The 21,454-nt window shown below is 43.1% G+C and overlaps 4 protein-coding genes and 1 long non-coding RNA gene across 20 annotated transcripts in view; 3 read left to right on the top strand and 2 right to left on the bottom strand.

Annotated features, from left to right (window-relative positions):
* The window catches only part of LOC125428587 (zinc finger protein 883-like), a 1,608,225-nt gene that overhangs the window by 528,228 nt on the left and 1,058,543 nt on the right, over positions 1-21,454 (top strand). The window lies entirely within an intron of this gene.
* Positions 1-21,454, bottom strand: part of LOC125428534 (zinc finger protein 345-like) — a 770,962-nt gene that overhangs the window by 405,288 nt on the left and 344,220 nt on the right. The gene's annotated exons all lie outside the window — the stretch shown is intronic.
* On the top strand, positions 808-21,219 carry LOC125428731 (zinc finger protein OZF-like). 2 transcript variants are annotated; one of them, XM_048489333.1, is made up of 4 exons: positions 808-908; positions 3,257-3,387; positions 4,212-4,778; positions 19,209-21,219. In XM_048489333.1, the coding sequence occupies exons 1-4, from the start codon at positions 820-822 to the stop codon at positions 19,823-19,825; spliced, it is 1,404 nt and encodes a 467-aa protein (XP_048345290.1). In that variant the 5' UTR covers positions 808-819; the 3' UTR covers positions 19,826-21,219. The 2 variants fall into 2 exon arrangements, with proteins under 2 accessions (XP_048345290.1, XP_048345289.1); XM_048489332.1 differs by lacking the exon at positions 19,209-21,219 and adding an exon at positions 2,810-2,980 and having other exon boundaries at positions 851-908; positions 4,212-6,382.
* LOC125428936 lies at positions 4,680-14,732 on the bottom strand. Its single transcript, XR_007243905.1, has 3 exons — positions 14,632-14,732; positions 7,192-7,325; positions 4,680-6,739 (listed from the first exon to the last, which is right to left on the bottom strand). It is a non-coding gene; the product is annotated as an uncharacterized LOC125428936 (long non-coding RNA).
* LOC125428861 (zinc finger and SCAN domain-containing protein 30-like) lies at positions 9,841-19,215 on the top strand. Its single transcript, XM_048489567.1, has 3 exons — positions 9,841-9,964; positions 14,593-14,721; positions 18,540-19,215. The coding sequence occupies exons 2-3, from the start codon at positions 14,604-14,606 to the stop codon at positions 18,914-18,916; spliced, it is 495 nt and encodes a 164-aa protein (XP_048345524.1). The 5' UTR covers positions 9,841-9,964; positions 14,593-14,603; the 3' UTR covers positions 18,917-19,215.

Genomic DNA, 21,454 nt, shown 5'->3' with positions numbered 1-21,454 from the left:
AGGGGAGGGGGAAGATGGAGAGGCAGTTCTCTGGCCCCCCCCCCCATTCATCAATTTCTGCCTTGAGTCTTGTTATCCCCACTTCCACACCACTGAAACCCTTTGGGGGTGGGGGTCTCTCTCATGCATGAGCTCCCCGGGAGAAGAAAAAAAGAGCCGCGAATCGTCCCCTCCAAAAACCAGCAGTGGCAAGTTATGCAGGACCCTACGCCAGTACCCTGTAGATTCTTTTGGACTTAAAACCCGTTGAATTACCAGTGATTCTGTTATGGAGTTTTTATATGCACTTGTTTATGCACTTTGGGGGGGGGGGGGTATACGCATTTTTTATGTTTCACATTAAGTGTAACATATCCTGCATTCTTGTACTTTTGCCTTGGTGAAGTTAAGTTCTTTTTTGTTTCTTTTTGTAGCTCTACTAAACCTTTTCATTTGTTATCATATGTTGAGGAGCCACCAGTGCAGGGGTAGGGAACCTGCGGCTCTCCAGATGTTCAGGAACTACAATTCCCATCAGCCTCTGTCAGCATGGCCAATTGGCCATGCTGGTAGGGGCTGATGGGAATTGTAGTTCCTGAACATTTGGAGAGCCGCAGGTTCCCTACCCCTGCACCAGTGGGTGGGAAATCTCAAGTGTTGGTGAGAAAGTAAGTTAGAATGAGATTTCCCTCCCCTCCACCATCCTTTTTTTTTTCCAGTTTCCAAAGAGCTCAAGTTTTGAGAGCCTCTCTAAGGGTTAAAGAGACTGAGCTGCAGTCCCTAGACGGGCATTGGGGGGGTGGGGGGGGGGGGAGAAGAGAGGTGGGAAGGAGGGTGGGAATGTCCTGGGAAATCCACCTATTACCATTTCCTGCCTGCCCAAAGCAAAGCAGCTTCTGTTTGATGCTTAGGAGTCTGAAAAGGAACTGGTGAGCTAAAAGGGGCTTGGGAGGGAGGAAAGGGTGGGGGGGGGGGGTTGTGCTCTCCAATTCAAGATCCTAAGCAGAGAGAAGGGGGAGCAGGAAAGATATACAGCTGCAGAAATAAGTGGGGGTAGGGAGAAGATAAATTCATCCTTCCTTGCATGTGATTCCTGCTACTCCTATTTGTAGCTGAAAGGAGGGAGGGGAAAGGAGAGGAAAATGGTGAAACATTTACTGAGGAAGAATTTAAAGAGGGAGCAATGGCCAGGAAGGCTCCCCTAAAAAACGGGGTGTTCAGGATGTAATCCTGCCCAGGATAAAGAGGCACTGAGATCCTCAGTATGTGAAAGAATCGTGCGTCCTTTTGCATACTAAACAAACAAACAAAAAACCTCTCCAAAGCTTGGTTGTGCTATTTTGCTGAACTTAATGACAAATACCGTGGGATATTTTTTGTTTTACATTTTTGCTATAAAGTAACGTGGATCTCAGTTTTTGGAATTCCCAAATTTAGCTGATTAAGTGGGGCAGGAATGCATCGTCTGCATTTGTTGGCCCTTTGAACCTCTTGTTTTGTATCCCCTGCCCAAAATGTCTGCTGAGCGAGGGGGTGCTGCTGTTGGCATGGAGGTTACAAGGTGAGACGGCTGAACTTGCCAAGTTGGAATGAGGGCATTGGATTCTTGTCTCTCTTCAGATATTGTTTTTCCGCCCCCAAGTATTTCATCTCTCTGATCCTAATACCCCGGTTAGAAAGTGCGAGGGGTGATTCACCTTGTAATCTGCCTAATTAAAGCAGAGGGGAAAGGTTTGGGGACAGAAAATTAGCACCTCCAGAGAGTTGAGAATCCAGTGTCCAATGTATTGTTGAAGGCTTTCACAGCTGGAACCAACTGGGTGTTGTGGGCTTTCCTGGCTGTGTGTCTGTGGTCTGGTAGTTTTTGCTCATAACATTTCGCCCACATCTGTGGCTGGCATTTTCAGAGGAATGTCATAGTAAGATATGTTTCTCTCTGAAGATGCCGGCCATAGATGCAAGTAAAACATTAGGAGCAAAAACTACCAGACCACAGACACACATTGCAGAAAACCCAGAGCACTCAGTCCTATGTCCCTGTTCAGTCCTGGGCGGAGGGGCATTGTTTTGAATTTGTGAATGAACTCAAGAAGAAGAGTTTGGATTTATATCCCACCTTTCTCTCCTATAAGGAGACTCAAAGCAGCTTACAAACTCCTTCCCTTCCTCTCCCCACAACGGACAGCTTGTGAGGTAGGTGGGACTGAGAGTTCTGAGAGAACTGTGACTGGCCCAAGGTCACCCAGCAGGCTTCCTGTGGATACAAATCCAGTTCACCAAATTAGAGTCTGGGAGGAGTGGGGAATCAAACCTGCATCACACTGGTTCTCAAGCTGACCCTATATCAATTCTGATTTGTATTTGACAAAAGGAGCTGAAATTCTGGAAAGTTTATACCACAACATTCTTGTTGGTCTCCACAGTGCTACTGGACTCTAATCTAGCTGCATTGCACAATGGACTTACACTGTTGTAACCCTGCATACTATTTATTTTATTTACTGCATTTGTAGTTTAGCCTTCTCACGGGTTTTTTAATCATCAAAGGACTAGCTGATAGGGAAAGGGGAAAGCAAAGTTGAGGGGCTAGGCTGAAAAAGACCAGTATCCCACAGCCTTCATCCTCTTCCAATTGTGTGTGTGTGGGGGGGGGGTAGTGCATGAAGAAGGGCCGTTGATAGGGCCATTCATATTGAATGTGGTTTCACAGACAGGACAATATGCAAAGACTGGTTTCAAGCCATGTAATGTTTTATAGATTAAAAGGAGCATTTTGAATGTACCTTCCTGCTGCATTCTGTTCTACCTGAAGTTTCAAAATCTCTTCCAGGCCAGCCCCACAGTTGACCCTATCTGAGAATTCCTTTTCCTCAAAAGAGATTGGACACAAGAAGAAGAGCCTTACTGATCAGACCAGTGGTCCATCTAATCCAGTATCCTTTCTCAAAAAGTGACCAAAGAGTTCCTCTGGGGGACCCACTGATGTTGCCTCCTGGAACTGGTATTTGGAAATTTACTGCCTCTAGACAGGTTCCCATTCATCACCATGGCTAGTAACCACCGATAATTCTAGTCTCCATGAATCTGGGCAATCCCCTTTTTAAACCACCCATCACTAGTTTTCTTTGCACTGGTGAATTTTCTCTGTACTGATCTTAATTCTGTATCCGCTGTCTTGTGTGTCCCACCCATTCTTCTCCTCTTCGGCATCTCCTGTGTTTGTGGAAACTGCAACTGAGGTTTGGGGGGTTCTTAACAGTCTTCTCTTTCTTCCAAGGATGAAAAAGATCATGACAGAGTTCAAAGAGAAGAACTTTCTTCAGGAAGGCCATGATCCAAGAGAAATGCAAGAGGCTTCTCCACGAATACCACCTAAAGATATTTTCTTCCAAAATACAGCTGATGAAAGTGAGTATTTTTCCAGACTGGAGGATAGTGAAGAGGGGAAAAACCCGGAATAGTTAATGTTTCCTAAGTATTTGGAAATTGAACAGTGTATCCTGTAACAAAAGTAAAGGTGCAAATACCGGGTCATTATTGACCCATGTGGTGATATCACTTATTGATATTTAATAAGCAGACTGAGTTTATTTAGCCAGTGTTGTCTGTTCAGAATAGCAGAGGCTTTCCTTTGGTGTGGGCATGGATCTTTCTCAGCGTTATCATATCTGACTAGGCCTCAGAGTGGTCCTGAGAGACATGAGACCATCTCCAGGTTTTTAGGTTGTGGTAAAATATGAGAAATGATGGCACAAGGAAACAAAATCAGGAACCAATGAAGTATGGCAGTATTTGTATCAGTTGACAACAAATGCTTTTTGCTAGTCCTCATCTCCAATGTTTGCAATTTTAATCTGAGTGAAAAACAGAGGGAAAGAGAGACAAACCAATAAGCAGCCTATTACCTGAGAGGTTGTAAGGGGTTTTTTAGAGCAAAGCAAGATGGCTGGTTTTGCTCCCACACAAGGCATCATCATCTTATTCCTATCATGTCATCAGAGAAAGGGTTTCTAATGACATTCTTAGGTAGCTAGTATGTCCTTTTGGATTTTTAATTGCTGTCACTTAATCAGTTGTCTCACTAGTGGCAGGAACATCTTCCCACCAAAGTTTGAAGGGGTGCCCTCACAGACATAGCATGTGTATTCTATAATTCTCCACAGGAGTTTGAATTGCTTCACTTGACTCCATTCCTTATGTGACCTTCCATTTCTTCTTTAAATTTTTATCAGGGTTCTCTGTTTCAACTAGAGATCCATGGGACACAGCTAATGAAAACGAAACTCATCAGGTATTGGAGGAAAGTGACACAAACCTAGAAGTGAAAGGAAATCATGATGTCCCAGAAAACCAGGAGGGAAACCAGCTGGATAAAGGAAACAATAAATCTATTGTTTATCACAAAGGTAACTACCATGAAGCTGTACAGGAAGGAAAGAGAAGGATTGAATGTTCTAGTTGTGGGAAAAGCTTTGCTAGTATACCAAACCTTAAAACACACTGGAATATCCACACAGGGGAGAAACCATATGACTGCTTGCAGTGTGGAAAGAGATTCAGTCAGAGCTCAGCTCTTAGGGTACACCAAAGAACCCACACTGGGGAGAAACAATATGAATGTTTTGAATGTGGAAAGACGTTTGCATATAGTGCATACCTCATTGTGCATCAAAGAATCCACACAGGAGAGAAACCCTATATATGTTTGGAATGTGGAAAGAGGTTTATTGTAAGATCGTGCCTTGTTAGACATCAAAAAATTCATGCAAAAGAACAACTGTATCTACTCCACAAGCCTGCAAATACCTTCAGCCACAGCCAACAGCAAAGAAACCGCACTGGTGAAAAACCGTATAAATGTTTACAGTGTGGAAAGAGCTTTGTGCAAAGTACAACCCTCATTAGACATCAACTAATTCACACAGGAGAGAAACCTTACACCTGTCTGGATTGTGGAAAGAGCTTTACACAGAGTAAAAATCTCATTATGCATCAAAGAACCCACACAGGTGAAAAACCATATAAATGTTTAGAATGTGGAAAGAGTTTTATCACTAGTACAAACCTCACAATGCATCAAAGTACCCACACAGGTGACAAACCATATGCATGTTTGGAATGTGGAAAGAGCTTTAGGCATACCTCAAGTCTTGCTATGCATCGAAGAATACACACTGGAGAGAAATTGCATGAATGTTCAGAATGTGGAAAAAAGTTCACAACGAAAGCAAACTTCATAAAACATCAACTCCTTCACAAAGGAGAAAAACCATACAAATGCTTGGAATGTGGAAGGAGCTTTAGTCTGGGTGAAAGGCTTATGAATCATCAAAAAATCCACAAAGATGTGAAACCCTTTAAATGCCTGGATTGTGGGAAAAACTTCAGTCACAGTGTAACTCTTAGGAGACATAAAAATACATGTACGGGGGGATGTAAAAAGGGCTTCAGTGAGAACCAAAGCAAGCCTAGGACCCAAAACAAGAAGAAACCATATCAATGCCTGGAATGCCGAAGTTGCTTCAATCACAACTCAAACCTTCTTAGACATCAACTAATCCACACGGGGGAGAAGCCATTTAAATGCCAGGAATGTGGGTCTTGCTTCAGCCAACACTCAAACCTTATGAGACATGAACTTATTCACACTAGGCAAAAACAATAGATCAATTTAGCCTTGGGGAAAGGTCTTGTCCGTGAATAAAATATTTGAATGGGTAGGTTGTCTAAATGCTCAGGCTGTTTGGGAGCTTGTATGATACATCAGCTCTGAAATTTGAGAATTAACATTAGTGACCATACCTGTAAATCCTTTAGTATGGGCAGAGCATTGGAGTGAGCAGAATTCTCATTTCATATTGTAGAGTCTGCATCAGAGAAAATATGTGTAGCACAAAGAGTTGCTCATTCTGAACGTCCTTCAGGTGGGTTTTCTGGGCTGTGTGGCCATGCTCTGGTAGTTTTTGCTCGTAACGCTTCAACATGGTGTAGCCCGATTGCATCAGATGTTGGAAACTAAGCGGTACTTGGAAGGGGAGACCTCCAAAGAAGACTTTGCAGAGGAAGGCAATAGCAAATCTTCTCTACTACTCACTTCTCTTGAAAGCCTCTTGCTGGGGTTACCAGAAGTTGGCTGTGACTTTACGGCAGTTCACATACACACACGTTGAGTACATGGTGGAGCCTGTTCTTTATTTATAGGGATTACAGAATTATAAGAATAAACTGAATGGTGACATAGAAGTGGTTAATGTGATATCTCTAAAAGGAAGACATTGTAGGAAGACACATTTTTATTTGTACTGTTATCTGTATTTTGCTAATTTGTGACCTTTAAATGTTGTCTTTTCTCCCACTTAAATAAAATGTCTACTTGAGGAGAGAATGGACAGGAGAACCAGAATGGCATATGCTGTAACTGTCTCTGGGTGCTTTCAGCTCTCTTAAAATATAACTTGCCTCAGATTTCATCATATCACAGTTTAAGTTACAGTATTCATTTAACCATTGGAATTCCAATTAGATAGGATGCAAATGAGTTACGTCATTTCCTGCAGTCCTTTCCTCTCGTATAGAATGCCAACTGGCACTGGAAAGTCTGGGAGATAATCTTGTGGTTGATCCAAAACTTGACAGTGCCATCCAGCTGTTGTACATAACAATGTAAATGCTTAGAATGTAGAAGGAAGTTCAGTCTAAGGAATCCAAACAGAGTTCTCTGCACCTCACATACTCAATGTTTTGAAGACTAATCCCCCACCTAATAAAAAAATAAACAGAAATAGTTCAAATAAACAGGCAAGGGGAAACGGAGTGAGCTCAGAAAATGGGGCTCAGGAGGAAATCTGGGAACAGCACAGAGGCATGGGAAACATCTTAAAGAGATTGCACAGGCAACTGAAGACATTTTCAAAACATTCCAACCAAATAATCTTTTAAAAAGGACATTCATTTAAAATGTTTTGAAGCCACAAATAAAACGTTTTGGGGTAAAAACAATGCAGAACTCCATGGAGGGAACGTTTTATTTCCTGCCTCAAAACATTTCATTTCAAAAGGTTTCTGCTGAAAGGGCCTTCATAAAACAACCAATGAACAATGCAGTAGAACTAGGATTACTGAATGGGAGAACTACAAACTAAAGCAGGAATGCTATAAACAATACAGGAAGTAGATTACAAGGAAAAGGTAGTGTAATAAAAGCAACTGTACCTTCACTTCATAACAAAATTTGAGTCTGGTAACACCTTAAAGACCAATAACATTTTCCAGAAGCATATGGTTTCAAAGCTCATATGACTTTGTCATGTCTAGCATCTGACGAAGTGAGCTTTGACTCCTGAAAGCTGGAATAAGAGAAGATTTATTTACAGCTTTTTGTCAATTAAAAAAAAGAACAAAACCTAATCATATAAACTGAGTTACAATAAAGTTAAATCAAGTAGAACAGGAAATCTACAGGATTAATTCATGGAAGTCATCAAGCTCTGAGTAATATTGCATGATATTTTGCAGTCTGGACTGTAATTGAGGAGTTACCTCCCATGAGAAGTTTTTTAATCATCTCCTCTTCACTGCTAATGTGCAATCTTTCAATCAAAAGCTCAGTAATCTTTTAGTGAGCTGTCTTATAAAGAACATCTGACACATAATTCCCTAAGAGATGGAATGTCCAAGGACAAACCCCCCAGCCAATGGGCATGCAGGACTCACCATAATGACCTGCTGCAGCAGCAGTGCCTTGATGCCTGCCTCTCTACTGGGTTGCCACCACCCTCCTGCTTCCCCCCAACCCCCAATAGGCAAGGCAACCTGCCAAACCAGTGGTGCCTTGGTGCCCAGGCCCAGTCAATAAGCAGTGCCAATCCGCCCTTCTGCCAGGCTTCCCATCTGCCTCCAAAGAATATCCCAAGGTAATCCAGCAGCAGTGTAGAAGTGGGGAAACAAATCTAGTTCTCCAGATAAAAGTCCTCTGCTTATGTGGAGGAGTGGGGAATCAAACTCGGTTCTTCAGATTAGAGTCTACTCTTAACCACTATACCACACTGGTTTTTCTAATTTGACTGCTAATATGAATCTAATATGACTACTATCATATTTTGGTCATGCTATGAGAAGACAGGAGTTGCTGGAAAAGACAATAATGCTAGGAAATGTTGAAGGCAGCAGGAAAAAAGAAAGACCCAACATGAGATTGACCCAATTACCACAACCCTCAGTTTGCAAGACCTAAGTGAGTCTTTTAACAATAGGCCATTCAAGGCTTTGTGGGTGATAATGGTAACCTTGAGTTGAAAACAATAACTGATTGTTAACCAATAGAGTCTCTGCAAAATGGGTGTGACATTTGTCTTGCCTGGGGCCCAGTACTAACTGGGCGGTGGTGTTCTGCACAAAGTGGAGTTTCCTGGTTGTTTTTAAGGACAGTCCCATGTGGAATGCATTATAGTAGTCTAGCCTTGAAGTAACCATAGCGCAGATCAATATGGGCAGATTAGCCAAATCAAGGTAATCTTCCACACTGAAAGAAACTGGTAGAATAACCTTTTTGCAGCCATGTTAACTTACTTCTTTAGTAATAGTGCTGGATTCAGTGTCACCACGGCTCTTAGCACAGTAAAAAAAAAATGTCAGCAGGACCCCCCCACACCATGTTGCTCAGACCTCAGCCTTCTCAACCAGCTTTACTTCTGTCATGTCAACATTCACTTTCAACTTGTTCATCCTTAACAATATAACCTTTAAAGTAAGGCACAGCTTCAAGATCGCTGTAGTGTAAGCTATAGATTTTCTATATGTTCCAGGTGTTAGCTGGAAAGATGTAGTTATGTTTGGTGGTCAGTGGGGGTTTTTTATATAAGGGTGGGGCTTATCTGTCTATTTCAAAGTGTTGTAGTGGTGTTCACAGTATTCCAGGGACTAGCCCATACTGAGGCTTTATTGGGGGGGGGGATGGGCTTCAGTGGGGCATGATGCCGTAGAATCCATCTCCCGTTCTCTCCAGGTAAACTGATCTCTTGGAGACCAGTTATAATTCCAGATCTCCAGTCACCACCAAGAGGTTGACAACACTACTGGGGAGGGCAGGTTTGGGGGAAGGACCTCAGTGGGGTACAATGCCAAAGAATCTACTCTCCAGAGTCATTATTTTCTCCAGGAGAACTCATCTCTGTAGTCTGGGGATCACTTGTAATGCCAGGGGATCTTTGGGTCCCATCTGAAGCCAATAGTCCTTTTATTGAATCCTCTGAATTTCCCATCTAAGTCTTAAAGCATGTAGGCCATTTGTCCAACAAAACACAGCAATAAAACAAAAATTCTAATGCTGCTCATTATTATTTAAAAACAAATGACGTTTAATAGCAGCTAGTTATGCATTCACAAGCATCCACTGTTCAATTAAAATTCAGACCCGCAAACAAATCCATTAAATAATAATTAGGGGAGCAAAACAAAACAAAACAAAAACAAAAGCCCTTCTTGTTAAGATGAGGATCCAGAAATTTTCTCAGATTGGAGTAAATTACGCAAGAAAGTGAGGAAGTGCTCAGTCGTTTCAAACTCTAGATTTCCTTCCTTGAACTTTAGACATAAAATCAGCAGAAATACTGAGCTCCTTCGCTGGCAATGCTAAGAAGTTGCTAGTGGTGGGGAAATCCTGAAGTTTGGTAAGAAAATCATAGAATCATAAAGTTGGAAGAGACCACAAGGGCCGTCAAGTCCAGTGTGATTCTCTCTCTCTCTCTCTCTCTCTCTCTCTCTCTCTCACACACACACACACACACACACACACATTTTTCATTTCCCTAATAACACAAGTTCTGAGATCCTCTCTAAGGGTTAAAGAGACTGAGCCACAGTCCTAGACGGGCATTCAGAAGGAAGGAGGGGGGGAATTGGCTGCAGAAAATAATGTATTCCAATACCCTTCCTGCCCAAAGCAAATCAGCTTCTATTTGATGCTTCAGAGACTGGGAGGGAGCTGGTGAGTTGCAAAGAGAGCTTGGGAGGGAGAAAGGGGTGAAGTGGGGTGCCGGTGGGGGGTGTCTCAAAAGCTTGGTTATTTTCGCTGAATGTAATTTATTTTGCATTTTTGCCATGGATACACTTGACTGATGTTTTTTGGAGTAGGTGGATTTAGCTCATTTAGAGGGAGGGGGGCTGCAGGGAAAACAAGGGCATGGAATGAGTTGCTGTGATGACCACTAGGGAATATGACCCCTCTTGGCCTCACATTCTTTACTTGGAGTGGTGATGATGAAAATGACTGTCCAGCGTTGTTCAGAAAAGGACAAGTACATTCCTTTGGTTTTGGTATGATAGACTGCCATGCAGTGCCTGAACCCCCAGTCTGGTCTCAGAAGTCTCCTAAAGTTTTTTTCAGGTTTTTTTTTTTCAGTTTTAATGGTTCAGTTTTGCAATGGAATGGCTTCTGTCTTTGCGTCTTCCTCCCAGAATTCCCGGAATGCCTAGGCATGGTCTAGTCAGTGTCACTTGATACCAGTCACACTTCACACACTCTGGAGGAGGCAGAACAAATCCACACAGAACAAAGGGGCCTTAAGGTCATTGGGATGAAAAAGATTCCTGCCTCCCTCCCTTTTGTTTTCTTTTTAGCATGCAGCAAAAAAAAAAAAAAGTGCTGGAGAACTCAAAAACCTGCAAGCAGGATGGTATTTAATAAAAGATTTGACATGACTTTTTTCTTTGTTTGGGGGCTTTGGTATGGACCAAAGCATTTACCACCCACTTTTGCTCAGGGAAGTACTTTATTTTAGATTTCTATCCCGCTCTTCCCCAGCAAGGCCAGGCTCAAGGCAGCGAACAAGAGAGCCAGTGGTGTATAGTGGTTAAGAGCAATGGATTCTGATCTGGAGAACCGAGTTTGATTCCCCACTCCTCCACATGAATGGCGGACTCTTATCTGGTGAACTGGATTTTTCCCCACTCCTCCACATGAATGGCGGACTCTTATCCGGTGAACTGGATTTTCCCCCACTTCTCTACATGAAGCCTGCTGGGTGATCTTGGGCCAGTTCTCTCAGCCCCACCGACCTCATATGGTGTCTGTTGTGGGGAGAGGAAGGGAAGAGTTTGCAAGCCACTTTGAGATTCCTTACAGGAGAGAAAAGTGGGGTATAAATCCAAACGTTTCATCTTATATCATACAATAATTTAATACAGTGATATCATTCTGTAATGTCATACAATATAATACAAATAAAACAATGAAATGCACTCTTAACAATCCAACCTACTGTAATCCAATTAATAACAGTAATAACACATAGCACCTAATATTAGAACAGTGAACGAATTCGTATCGTAGGACTTCCCAGCAGTTAAAAAAAAGATGCCCGCCCCTGAGGGTCATTTCCTAAAATAATATCCAAAAAACCTGCACATCTCCTTAATCTTAAGATTTTTTTCCTGTAATATAGCAGAGAGGATATGGGGAAGGGAAGAAACAGATTAGATGATAAGTCACAGCTGCCTGAACCGTAGGCCTTGCGGAACATCTCAGAAATGCAGAGCTAACTTTATCAGACTTCATGATGAAAGTAAAAAATGGGGAGGAGGGAATCTTTTTGGCCACTATGACTAAACCTATGGCATGCATGTCAAAAGTGACATGCTGCGAGGTTTTGGGTGACACCCCAACAACAACTACTCTTCCTGTTTGCGTTTGAGTCATTTTTGTCATTATTTGATGTCTCTTTAAATAATGGATAGCAGTGCACATGATTGTGTAACCTCCTTCTGTGGGTTCTGTGGGGCAGAACCTGGAATGAGTTGCAAAGAACCAAATTTAAACAACAAAATGGTTTACTTTTCTTTACAATTAACACTTGTAAAACATCAACATTTAACGTTACAATTCAAGGTCCTGTTCAGGTTGCATTTCAAGTCCTTCTATTTACAGTCTACTGATATTGCCAAGTCCAATTTCTTCTTTGCAAGTTGGCTGGCTCCTGAAGACTCCAAGGGCTTGATGAACAGGTTGCAACATGATGAAGGTCTCCAGGAGAACTCTCACCCATTACAACCACAAAAGAAAACCCTTAACAAGGTGTTAAGGGCTTATAGAAATCAAGGTCCGAGTCTGGTAGCCTTGTTCTTCTGCAAAAGAGCTCTTTCAGCCTCTCTGCTGCTCCGAGTCTCCACCCCCTTACTGGGTCAACCCATTCTGGGCCAACCCATTCTGGGCATGGGGGTTACAATTGGACTGCATTTTTTTTAGATAAATGAATGTGTAAAGAATTGTTTTTCTTTTGAGGGGGCAGGGGACACACCAGAAGAGTCAATTTACGCATTTTCCTGATTTTTGATATGCCAAGTTCAAAAGATTTGCCATCAGTGTTCTAGGGGGACTTTGTTCTTCGGCCTTCAGAGCGTGTGAAGTGTGGAAATTACACTCCCTCTGAGCAACTAGTTTCCCCACATATATGCACTTTGAGAACTGCAGGCATTGTGGTAGGAAGAAGCAAAAATGGAAAACATTCCCCTGCTAAATTAGAAACCATCAGATATTAATTTATCTGATGCGGAGATGCACTCACAGTTATTGCTGGAAAGTCAATAACACTGAGAGCAAAGGAAACATACACGGGGTGCTTCCCTTGCTGCTCCTCACCCCACAGTGCCTTCACAGTGGGGTTTCCTTGCAGTTCCTTGTTTCCATTCAAGGAGATGTCCCACTGCTCGCTGTGCAGCTTGCCTGTCCCTCCTTCCAGGTCAAACCCCCCCCCCCCCCCCGTTTAAGCCCAGAATGAAGATTGCTATGTTTGTTTGTTTTAATCCCTTGAAGTGTAACATTGATATTCTTTGTTTTGATATTGTGGAGGCTTCTACTATTTTTTTTTATGCTTGCATTTTCTTGAAAAAGCAAAAAATGGTAGCAGCCTGCACAATATCAAAACAAAGAATATCGATATTAGATTTAAAGGGTGAAAACCCCCCGAAGATGGCAATCTTCATTCTGGGCTTGGATGCGGGAAAAACCTGGAAGGAGCAAAATCTTGACACAAAAGGAAACATTGGGGGTTTCACATGCTTACTAACTGCAGAGCTTCCAGGATCAGCAGTGCCATAAGTATGAGCATGTTTGCATAAGAATCTCTGCCACAAAGGAAACATATCCTCGCTGCGTGGCAGAACAGCAGTGTACGATCAGCCGCTGAAACATTTCCAATGCTGATAGGGTTGGGGGAAATCCTGGATATTTGGGGGTGGCACCTGATGAGGGTTGGGGTTGGGGTTGGAAAGGACCAAAGCTGTGAAAAGGCTTTCCTGTAGTTTGAGCAATGGTAGATGCTAGAAGGACTGCAGAATGGAGAAAAGATCTTGCAGTAGATGGTTGGTGGAGAAAGATTTCAAGTGGACGTGTAAACAGAGTCATAACAACTGCAGCACTTTGGGGTCAGTTATTGGATAGTCTGTTGTGGCAAAATTAATAAAAGTCATGTTTCAAAGTCTAACAAAATTCATTCTCATTGATAGGGAAAGTGCTCCAAAGTTGAGAGACACGGCTGAAAAGAACCAGTGTCCCACAGCCTTCCCCTCTGACTGTGGGCAGGGGGTGCACAAAAGAGGAACTAAAAATATGAACACAGTGCCCAGGCAGTACTATAGGTGATTCTATCAGAACCCAGGTCTCAAGCTTCATAAGGTTTTAACATTCAGCACCTTGAATTAACTTTCCTGCTGCATTTGGGACTACCTGAAGTTTCCAAACAATCTTCCAGGCCACCCCCACAATGGATCCCACCTGAGAATTCCTTCAAATGACATTAGACAAAGGAACAAAGGTCCTGCTGAATCAAAGCAGTGGGCCATCTAGTCCAGCATCTTGTCTCACACACAGTGACCAACCAGTTCTTCTGGAGGTACAACAACTGAGTCCAGAAGCAATGGCCTCCCCTGATATTTTGTCACTGCTATTCAAAGGCTGACTGACTCCAAACATGGAGGTTCCCTTCATTCACTAGGGCTAGTAACCACTGATAGACCTCTCCTCCATGAATCTGTCTAATCTCCTTTTTAAGTGAGAGCTAGTGTGGTGTAGCAGTTAAGAGCGGTGGACTGGAGAACCAGGTTTGATTCCTCACTCCTGCACATGAGAGGCATACTCTTATCTGGTGAATTGGATTTGTTTCCCTGCTCCTACACATGAAATCTGATGGGTGACCTTGGGCCAGTCACATTTCTCTCAGAACACTCTCAGCCCCACTTACCTCACAGGGTGTCTGTTGTGGGGAGAGGAAGGAAAAGGAGTTTGTAAGCCTCTTTGTGTTGCCTTACAGGAGAGAAAGGCGGGGTATAAATCTAAACTCCTCCCACTACTACTACTACTACTACTACTACTACTACTACTACTACTACTACTACTACTACCACCACCTACTTACTTACTTACTTACTTACTTACTTCATCATCATCATCATCATCATCATCATCATCATCATCTATGCCTGTGGCCATTACTAGATATATTGAGGTGTGATGGCTCCTCTGTCTCTCCCATTGTTCTGCATCTCTTTAGCATCTCCTGTCTTCAAGGAGCTTGCAACTGAGTGTATGGGGGTTCTTACACTGTTCTCTGTCTCCCACAGATGAAAGGACCATGACAGAGATCAAAGACGAGAACTTACCCCAGGAAGGCCCTGAGCCAAGAGAAATTCTTGAGGCTTCCCCAGGCAAATTGCCCAAGGACACTTTCTTCCAAACTATAGCTGATGAAAGTGAGTATTTTTCTAGATGGGAAGATGATCATGTAGCAGTGAAAGGAAAAAAAGACAGTATAGTTGGTGTGTACCCTAACTGTCGGCAAATTGAGAAATACATCTTGAACATCTTGATAGCAGAAGGAATAAAATTGGAGAATTCCAATTCCCAGAGAACTTCTTGACTTTTCCACCAAGATAAATGAATGCACTTTAGGGCTAGAAAGTAGTCATAGGCCGCAAGGGTTGATTTTTCAGTGGCTGCTGTTACAGGTTTAAACTTCTCTCTCAGTCCCTTAAACTTTTGTAATACAAGAGCAGTGCTGGATTTAGATCAGGGGAGGCCCTAGGCTATTCTGCTCATGAGGCCCCTCCCAATCCCCCACCCCACAACTAGAATGGGGTCACAAAGTGGGGTCTACTTCGGTGACAGGACAAAATCAATACAGAAATGAATGCTAGTGTCAAGGTATCAGCTTAAGACAGTAGTATTCTGAAAGGGAGTGCAAGGAAAATTCCTGAAGGATTGTTTAGAGACTATAGTGTGTTATGACAGCACGTGTAAGGAAGGTCTATAACAGTGTCAAAAATATTATACACCTTGGCTGGAGGACCCCTAGATTTTGAGGCCCTAAACTTCAGCCTGCCAAGCCTATAAATCCAGCACTGTACAGGAGGGAAGTTACCTTCACTGGAATGCGGGGGGGGGGGGGGGGGGGGCACCCGGGGCAAAATGATGCCCAGGCACTTCCCCCTGCTCCCCGTGGTGCCCCCCTTACCTTAGTTCAGCTGGCTGCTCTTCGCAGCTGGCTGAACTTCAGGCTATTCCGGGCTGCCACCCCACAGAGCCCTGCCCCACCGTGCCTCCCTAGCCCCCCTACTTACCTTAGTTCTGGTTAACCACCCTGATCCTGAAAGGGGAGGAGCAGTACAAAAACCTAATAAAATAAAATAAATATATATATATATTAAAAATTCTTAATCATAGAAAGGCATTTTCACTTGTCAGATACCATGTTCGTCTCTCTGCTGTTCTGGACAGTGGTTGTAGAAAGATTAATCTTGCAGAGGGGCTGTTTCCTGGTGAACTAAAAGAGATTGAATCTACAGAGTATGTTTTACTCTATTGTCCCTTTTACCATGAGGTCTGCTTAAGGGCTGTTCAGACTGTGCTCAGTAAATTTCCAGGATGTGGTAATTCTGACTACATTAGATTGCTTCTTATAGGCCCCTTCCGTACCTACAGAATAATGCACTTTCTTCCCCACCCCTTTTTTCAAACCACTTTCAATTTACTTTGCAGCTGAATTTTACTGTGCAGAATAGCAAAATCCACTTGCAAACAATTGTGAAAGTGAATTGAAGGTTGTAAGGTCAGCACTACGAAGTTTTAAAATAAGTTGACTGCACACTCAACGATTTGCAACTTAACTTAGATAAATCCAAAATTGTGGTATTTACCCATAAATGGAAAGCCACCAATTGGCGGATAGGCCACAGTAGTTTTGAGCAGGTGCAGTCATATAAATACCTAGGGCTTACCTACCATCATAGGGCCTCCTGGACACTACATAGGAATCGGGCCATCTCCGCCGCTAAATTAAGTGCCTCAGCCATTATACGCTTCCTCTATGGGAAAGGCCGAGGATACATCCCTGCAGCGTTGAGAGCATTTAATGCCAAAGTGAGTCAACAAATCCCTTTATGGGATCCCCCATCTGGATAGGGGCATGGAGCAGAGTGGTTGAAAGGGTCCAGTCATAGTTTCTGTATAAAATGCTTGGCTTGCCCCAGTCTCCTGTTCCCCTATGCTTTGGCCCTGTGGTGCTTAGAAACAAGGCCAGCATCGGCTGGAAACTCTGGCCTGGTGCCGCACATTCAAGTTTTGGGCCAGGATTTGTTTTAATCGAGATGAACTGGACTATACATCCCAGGGACCAGCTCCATCCTCCAATAATAACAACCCAGTGGTGGAGGTTAAAAATCGAAGCCAAACTTAATGAGTTAGGCAGCATTTCCTTGGAGGACCTGCTAATGCTAACAGAGCAGGAGGTCTATGGGGCTATCAAAGAAGAGACTTTTTTTGACAGAGAGTTTCAACAGATTCGCTAGAGGGAAGCTAATAAAACCTGTTCCCCCGATCTCTCTGGGAATACCTATGGATAGACTAATTGCAGCCCAGTACCTTTTATCTCCTGGTTGAGGCCAACCGGTGGCGTAGAGCAATCAACCTTAGCTAGGTGTAATGTCTCCCTGCCCTTCTTCCTGAAGCCTTGGGCGCCACCTTGGAATCCCACATAAAGAAAGGAAATGCCAGTGTGGCATGGGTTCTAGTGAAACAAGAATCTCATATGCCTGTTGGATTGTCCCTTTTATGAGATAGGTAGGAAGAAGCATCATAATCCCACTTCCCTGCATGGAAGTGAAGGCATTACAGATAAACAGAAGGTTATATAGAGTCTTTTAGAAAAGTCAGCCACCATTGCAGGCTGTTAAGCGGTGCATAAATTTTTTTTAAATGGTGTTATTATTTAACTTCGCCAGAAATTGTAAAGTTGTAAAAAAGGGCTGTTATTATCTTGCTAAGCTAATCTTAAACAATCTATATGCCATTAAAGGTATTCGAAATCGAAATCGAAAAATAAGGGAAGAGCTTCTAGGGTCCATGTAGTTGAAATGTTTTTAAGTGATGATTCATTCATAGAATCATAGGCCGTTTCCATGCAAGACAAGTCCGATGAGCAGACCTGCCCAGCGCCAAAAGGTGCCAGCCCCCAGGTTGTCGTTTATAGTATGGCGCCCGCTGCCTGCAACGCAGCAGCGGCAACTCCGACTCTTCTTCCCTCCCCAGGGAAGGCGTTGCCAAGTCGCTTCTAAACTTAACAACCCTTTAAAGAGGGTTGTTGTTAGAGGGATAGCTCATGGCGCTGGGTGCGAATCAAGGCTTAACCGGAAGACGCTGTTCAGTTTCATCTTCGATTTGCCACGTATGGTGCAGTTAGCCCCCACTGTCCCTCCTCCAACTTCCAGGGGTCGGAGGGTGCAAAGGCGCATGGGCTGTGACGCCTCAGCAGGCTAACTCGGCGCATCACCGTGAGTGGGCGGAAGCGCAGAGGCTGGTTCGCGGCGGAGTCGCTTCGTCGCCTGCTCGCTCGCCGCATAGCCAGTGGGGTTTCCACGAACCGGCTTCACCGCGACTCTTTGGCGGCGTAGGGGCGGAAGCGACGCGGCGGAACAGCCATAGAGTTGGAAGAGACCCCAAGGCCCCTCAAGTCCAACCCCCTGCAATGCTGGAACATACAATCAGAGCACTCATTCAGTTATGAGATGTTGGCAGCCTTATTTGCACAAGCTTTTGCTTATTAAATAATGGGATGTTCAACACCATCCATATATATAATTGAGCAGCATGTTCCCGATGACAAATGAGAAAAAGTGAAGGACTCTGGGAGATGTAGCCCAGAGGGTGCCCTTTCCTGAGTAAAGAGGGACCAACTGGAGTACAACTCCCACAGTCCTTTGCTTTACCAACAGAGTCCCCATCTCCCAGAAGTCTGGGGTCAAAGGTTTGAAGAACAACTGGCAGTCAAGGAGCATCAAAGAAAGCATTTTTAACTAGTGACTGGTTTGGGAAGTTGCTGTTCTCTTTTGGATCTGTAGTTAGTGCCAGTCATCCAGTTGTCTCACTGGTGGCAGAAACATTTCCCCACCAAATTTTCAGGGGTGTCGTCCCAGCCAGACTGTTTGTGTCCTATAATGCTCCACAGAAGTTTGAATTGCCTCATTTGGCTCATTTCCTGATTTTGTCTTCCATTTCTTCTTTACATTTATTTCAGGGTTCTCTGTTTCAGCCCAGGATATGTGGGATGCAGTTAATGAAAATGAAACACGTCAAGTATTGGAGGAAAGTGATATGAATTTTAAAGAGAAAGATAATTTTGGGAATCGTGATGTCCCCAAAAACCAGGAGGGAAACCAGCTGGATAAAGGATGCAGTAAATCCATTGCTCATCACAATGGTAGCTACCATGGAGCTATACAGGAAAGAAAGAAAAGGATTGAATGCTCAACTTGTGGAAAAAGCTTTGCTAGCATACCAAACCTTAAAGCACATTGGAATATCCACACAGGGGAGAACCATATGACTGCTTGCAGTGTGGAAAGAGATTCAGTCAGAGCTCAGCTCTTAGGTGCACCAAAGAACCCTTACTAGGGAGAAACGATATAAATGTTTTGATTGTGGAAAGAAGTTTGCGTATAGTGCATACCTCATTGTGCATCAAAGAATCCACACAGGAGAGAAACCATATAAATGTCTGCAGTGTGGAAAGAGGTTTTGCACAAAGTCAAACCTTACTGTGCATCAAGGAACCCACACAGGAGAGAAACCCTATATATGTCTGGAATGTGGAAAGAGGTTTATTGTAAAATCACTGCCTTGTTGTGGGATCATCAAAAATGTTACGTGAGGGAGCGCATCGGGCATCTTTTCAACAAAGCCTTCCGAAATGTCTTCAGCCATAGCCAGCAGCCAAAAACCCATACGGCTGAAAAACCATATAAATGTTTAGAATGTGGAAAGAGCTTTATCGCTAGCACAAACCTCATTGGACATCAAAGTACCCACACAGGTGAAAAGCCATATACCTGCCTGGAATGTGGAAAGAGCTTTAGTCAGACATCAAGTCTTGCTATCCATCGAAGAATACACACTGGAGAGAAATTATATGAATGTTCAGAATGTGGAAAGAAGTTCACAACGAATGCAAATTTCATGAAACATCAGCTGCTCCACAAAGGGGAAAAACCCTACAAATGCTTGGAATGTGGAAGGAGCTTTAGTCTGAGCGAAAGACTTATGAACCATCAAAGAATTCACAAAGATGTGAAACCTTTTAAATGCCTGGATTGTGGGAAAAGCTTCAGTCACAGCGTAAGTCTCAAGAGACATAAAAATACACAAACAGGGGAATGTAAAAAGGGCTTCAATCAAAACCAAAGCAACCCAAGGACTCAGAACAAGAAGAAACCATATCAGTGCCTGGAGTGTCGAAGTTGCTTTAGTCATAACTCAAACCTCCTTAGACATCAACCTAATCCACACAGGGGAGAAGCCATTTAAATGCCAGGAATGTGGATCTTGCTTCAGCCAACACTCAAACCTTATGAGACATGTGCTTATTCACACTAGGCAAAAACAATAGATGGGCTTTGTCCTGGGGAAATCTCTTGTTCGTGAATAAAGCATAATGCCATAGAAGTGGTTAATGGGGTAGCTCTGAAAATCAAGACATTGCAGGAAAACATATATTTATTGGTATTCTACAATATATTTGTCCTTTTTGTATTTATATTAAATATTTGCTAAAAGAGAGAATGGACAGGAGAACCAAGAGCATCCGGAATGGTATGCTTCAACTCTCCCTGGTTACTTTCAGCTTTCTTAAAATACAACTGTTATCTCCACAGTTAATCATATCACTGATTAATTTCCAAATTCATCTCACCATTTAAATTACAATAAGACAATATGCAAATGTATTGCATAATTTCCTCCTTTTCCTCACACCTGTATAGAAAGCCAGCCAGCACTGGAAAGAGAAGATCTTGGAGAAATGGACAAATCTGGACTGCAGAGGGGGACCCTTTCATCTGTGGAATACTCTTCAGGTGGATCCTCATTATGATTACCTCAGCCAGCTACTGTACACAGGAGAAACACAGTGTAAATGCTTGGAATGTAGAAGGAGGTTTAGTCTGAGTGAAAGGCTAACTAATTCTCAGAGAATACACAGAGAGGTAAAACTATATAGTTGCCTGGATTGTGGGAACAGCCCAATTCATGCTGCTAGTGCATTGACTCTATTTAGCTTGGGGCAACCACCTGCTCCAATAGAAACATAGATTCTCACTTTGATCATCTTTGGGAGCTCTACAGGGTGGTTTACCATCTGAGGTTAGATGGGCGATAACTCCTGAAGGAAACATCGTCTTGGCTGTGGCACTAAAACTATGGAATTACTTCCATACAGAGATTCTTCTGTCTTCTTACCCAGGGATGGGAGGCAGGAAATGCACCCCCAATTCTGGGCCTGTATGGACTTGAGTCTTTGTCTACACAGGTTGACGCAGCATTTTTCCACAAGATAGTGGGACCCTTGTTCTAAAAAACTACAAATAAAAAATAAACTACCAATGGATAAATTGAGGGCAAAACAAGCAGGAAATGTTAAAGGGTGGTGATTAAAATATGTGCCCAGTTTTTATTTTAATGCTCCAATATAAGAACATAAGAACAAGCCAGCTGGATCAGACCAGAGTCCATCTAGTCCAGCTCTCTGCTACTCGCAGTGGCCCACCAGGTGCCTTTGGGAAAGTCCTTATCAAACCATTATTAATCTTTCATAATTAAGATGCCTGATTATGTCCTGCTCATGGCTAGTTCATAAGGGAGTGGTGTGGATGTGTGTGCATATCTCAAGAATAACGGGTAGATTAGACTGATAATTCCCTGTTTCAATATGTTTGAGTGGGGGATTGTATCCGTCGAGTCTGTTTTCTCTTTCTCGCCCTCCCATTACGTGCCCACTTAATCTCCATCTCCCTTGCTCCTAGTCCACAGACCAGGCGGCTACGAAGTAGAATATAGAGCACATGGGAGGGGCAGGAGGAAATGGTGGATGAAGTTACAATTTTACGTAGGCCTTTATGTGAAGCAGGAAATACAAGAGAGAGGAAAACAGAATAAAAG

This window comes from Sphaerodactylus townsendi, linkage group LG03 (genome assembly GCF_021028975.2).
Source record: "Sphaerodactylus townsendi isolate TG3544 linkage group LG03, MPM_Stown_v2.3, whole genome shotgun sequence".
NCBI lineage: Eukaryota > Metazoa > Chordata > Lepidosauria > Squamata > Sphaerodactylidae > Sphaerodactylus > Sphaerodactylus townsendi.
The sequence above is the reverse complement of the archived record's forward strand: the minus strand, read 5'-3'. Positions and strand labels throughout refer to the sequence as shown.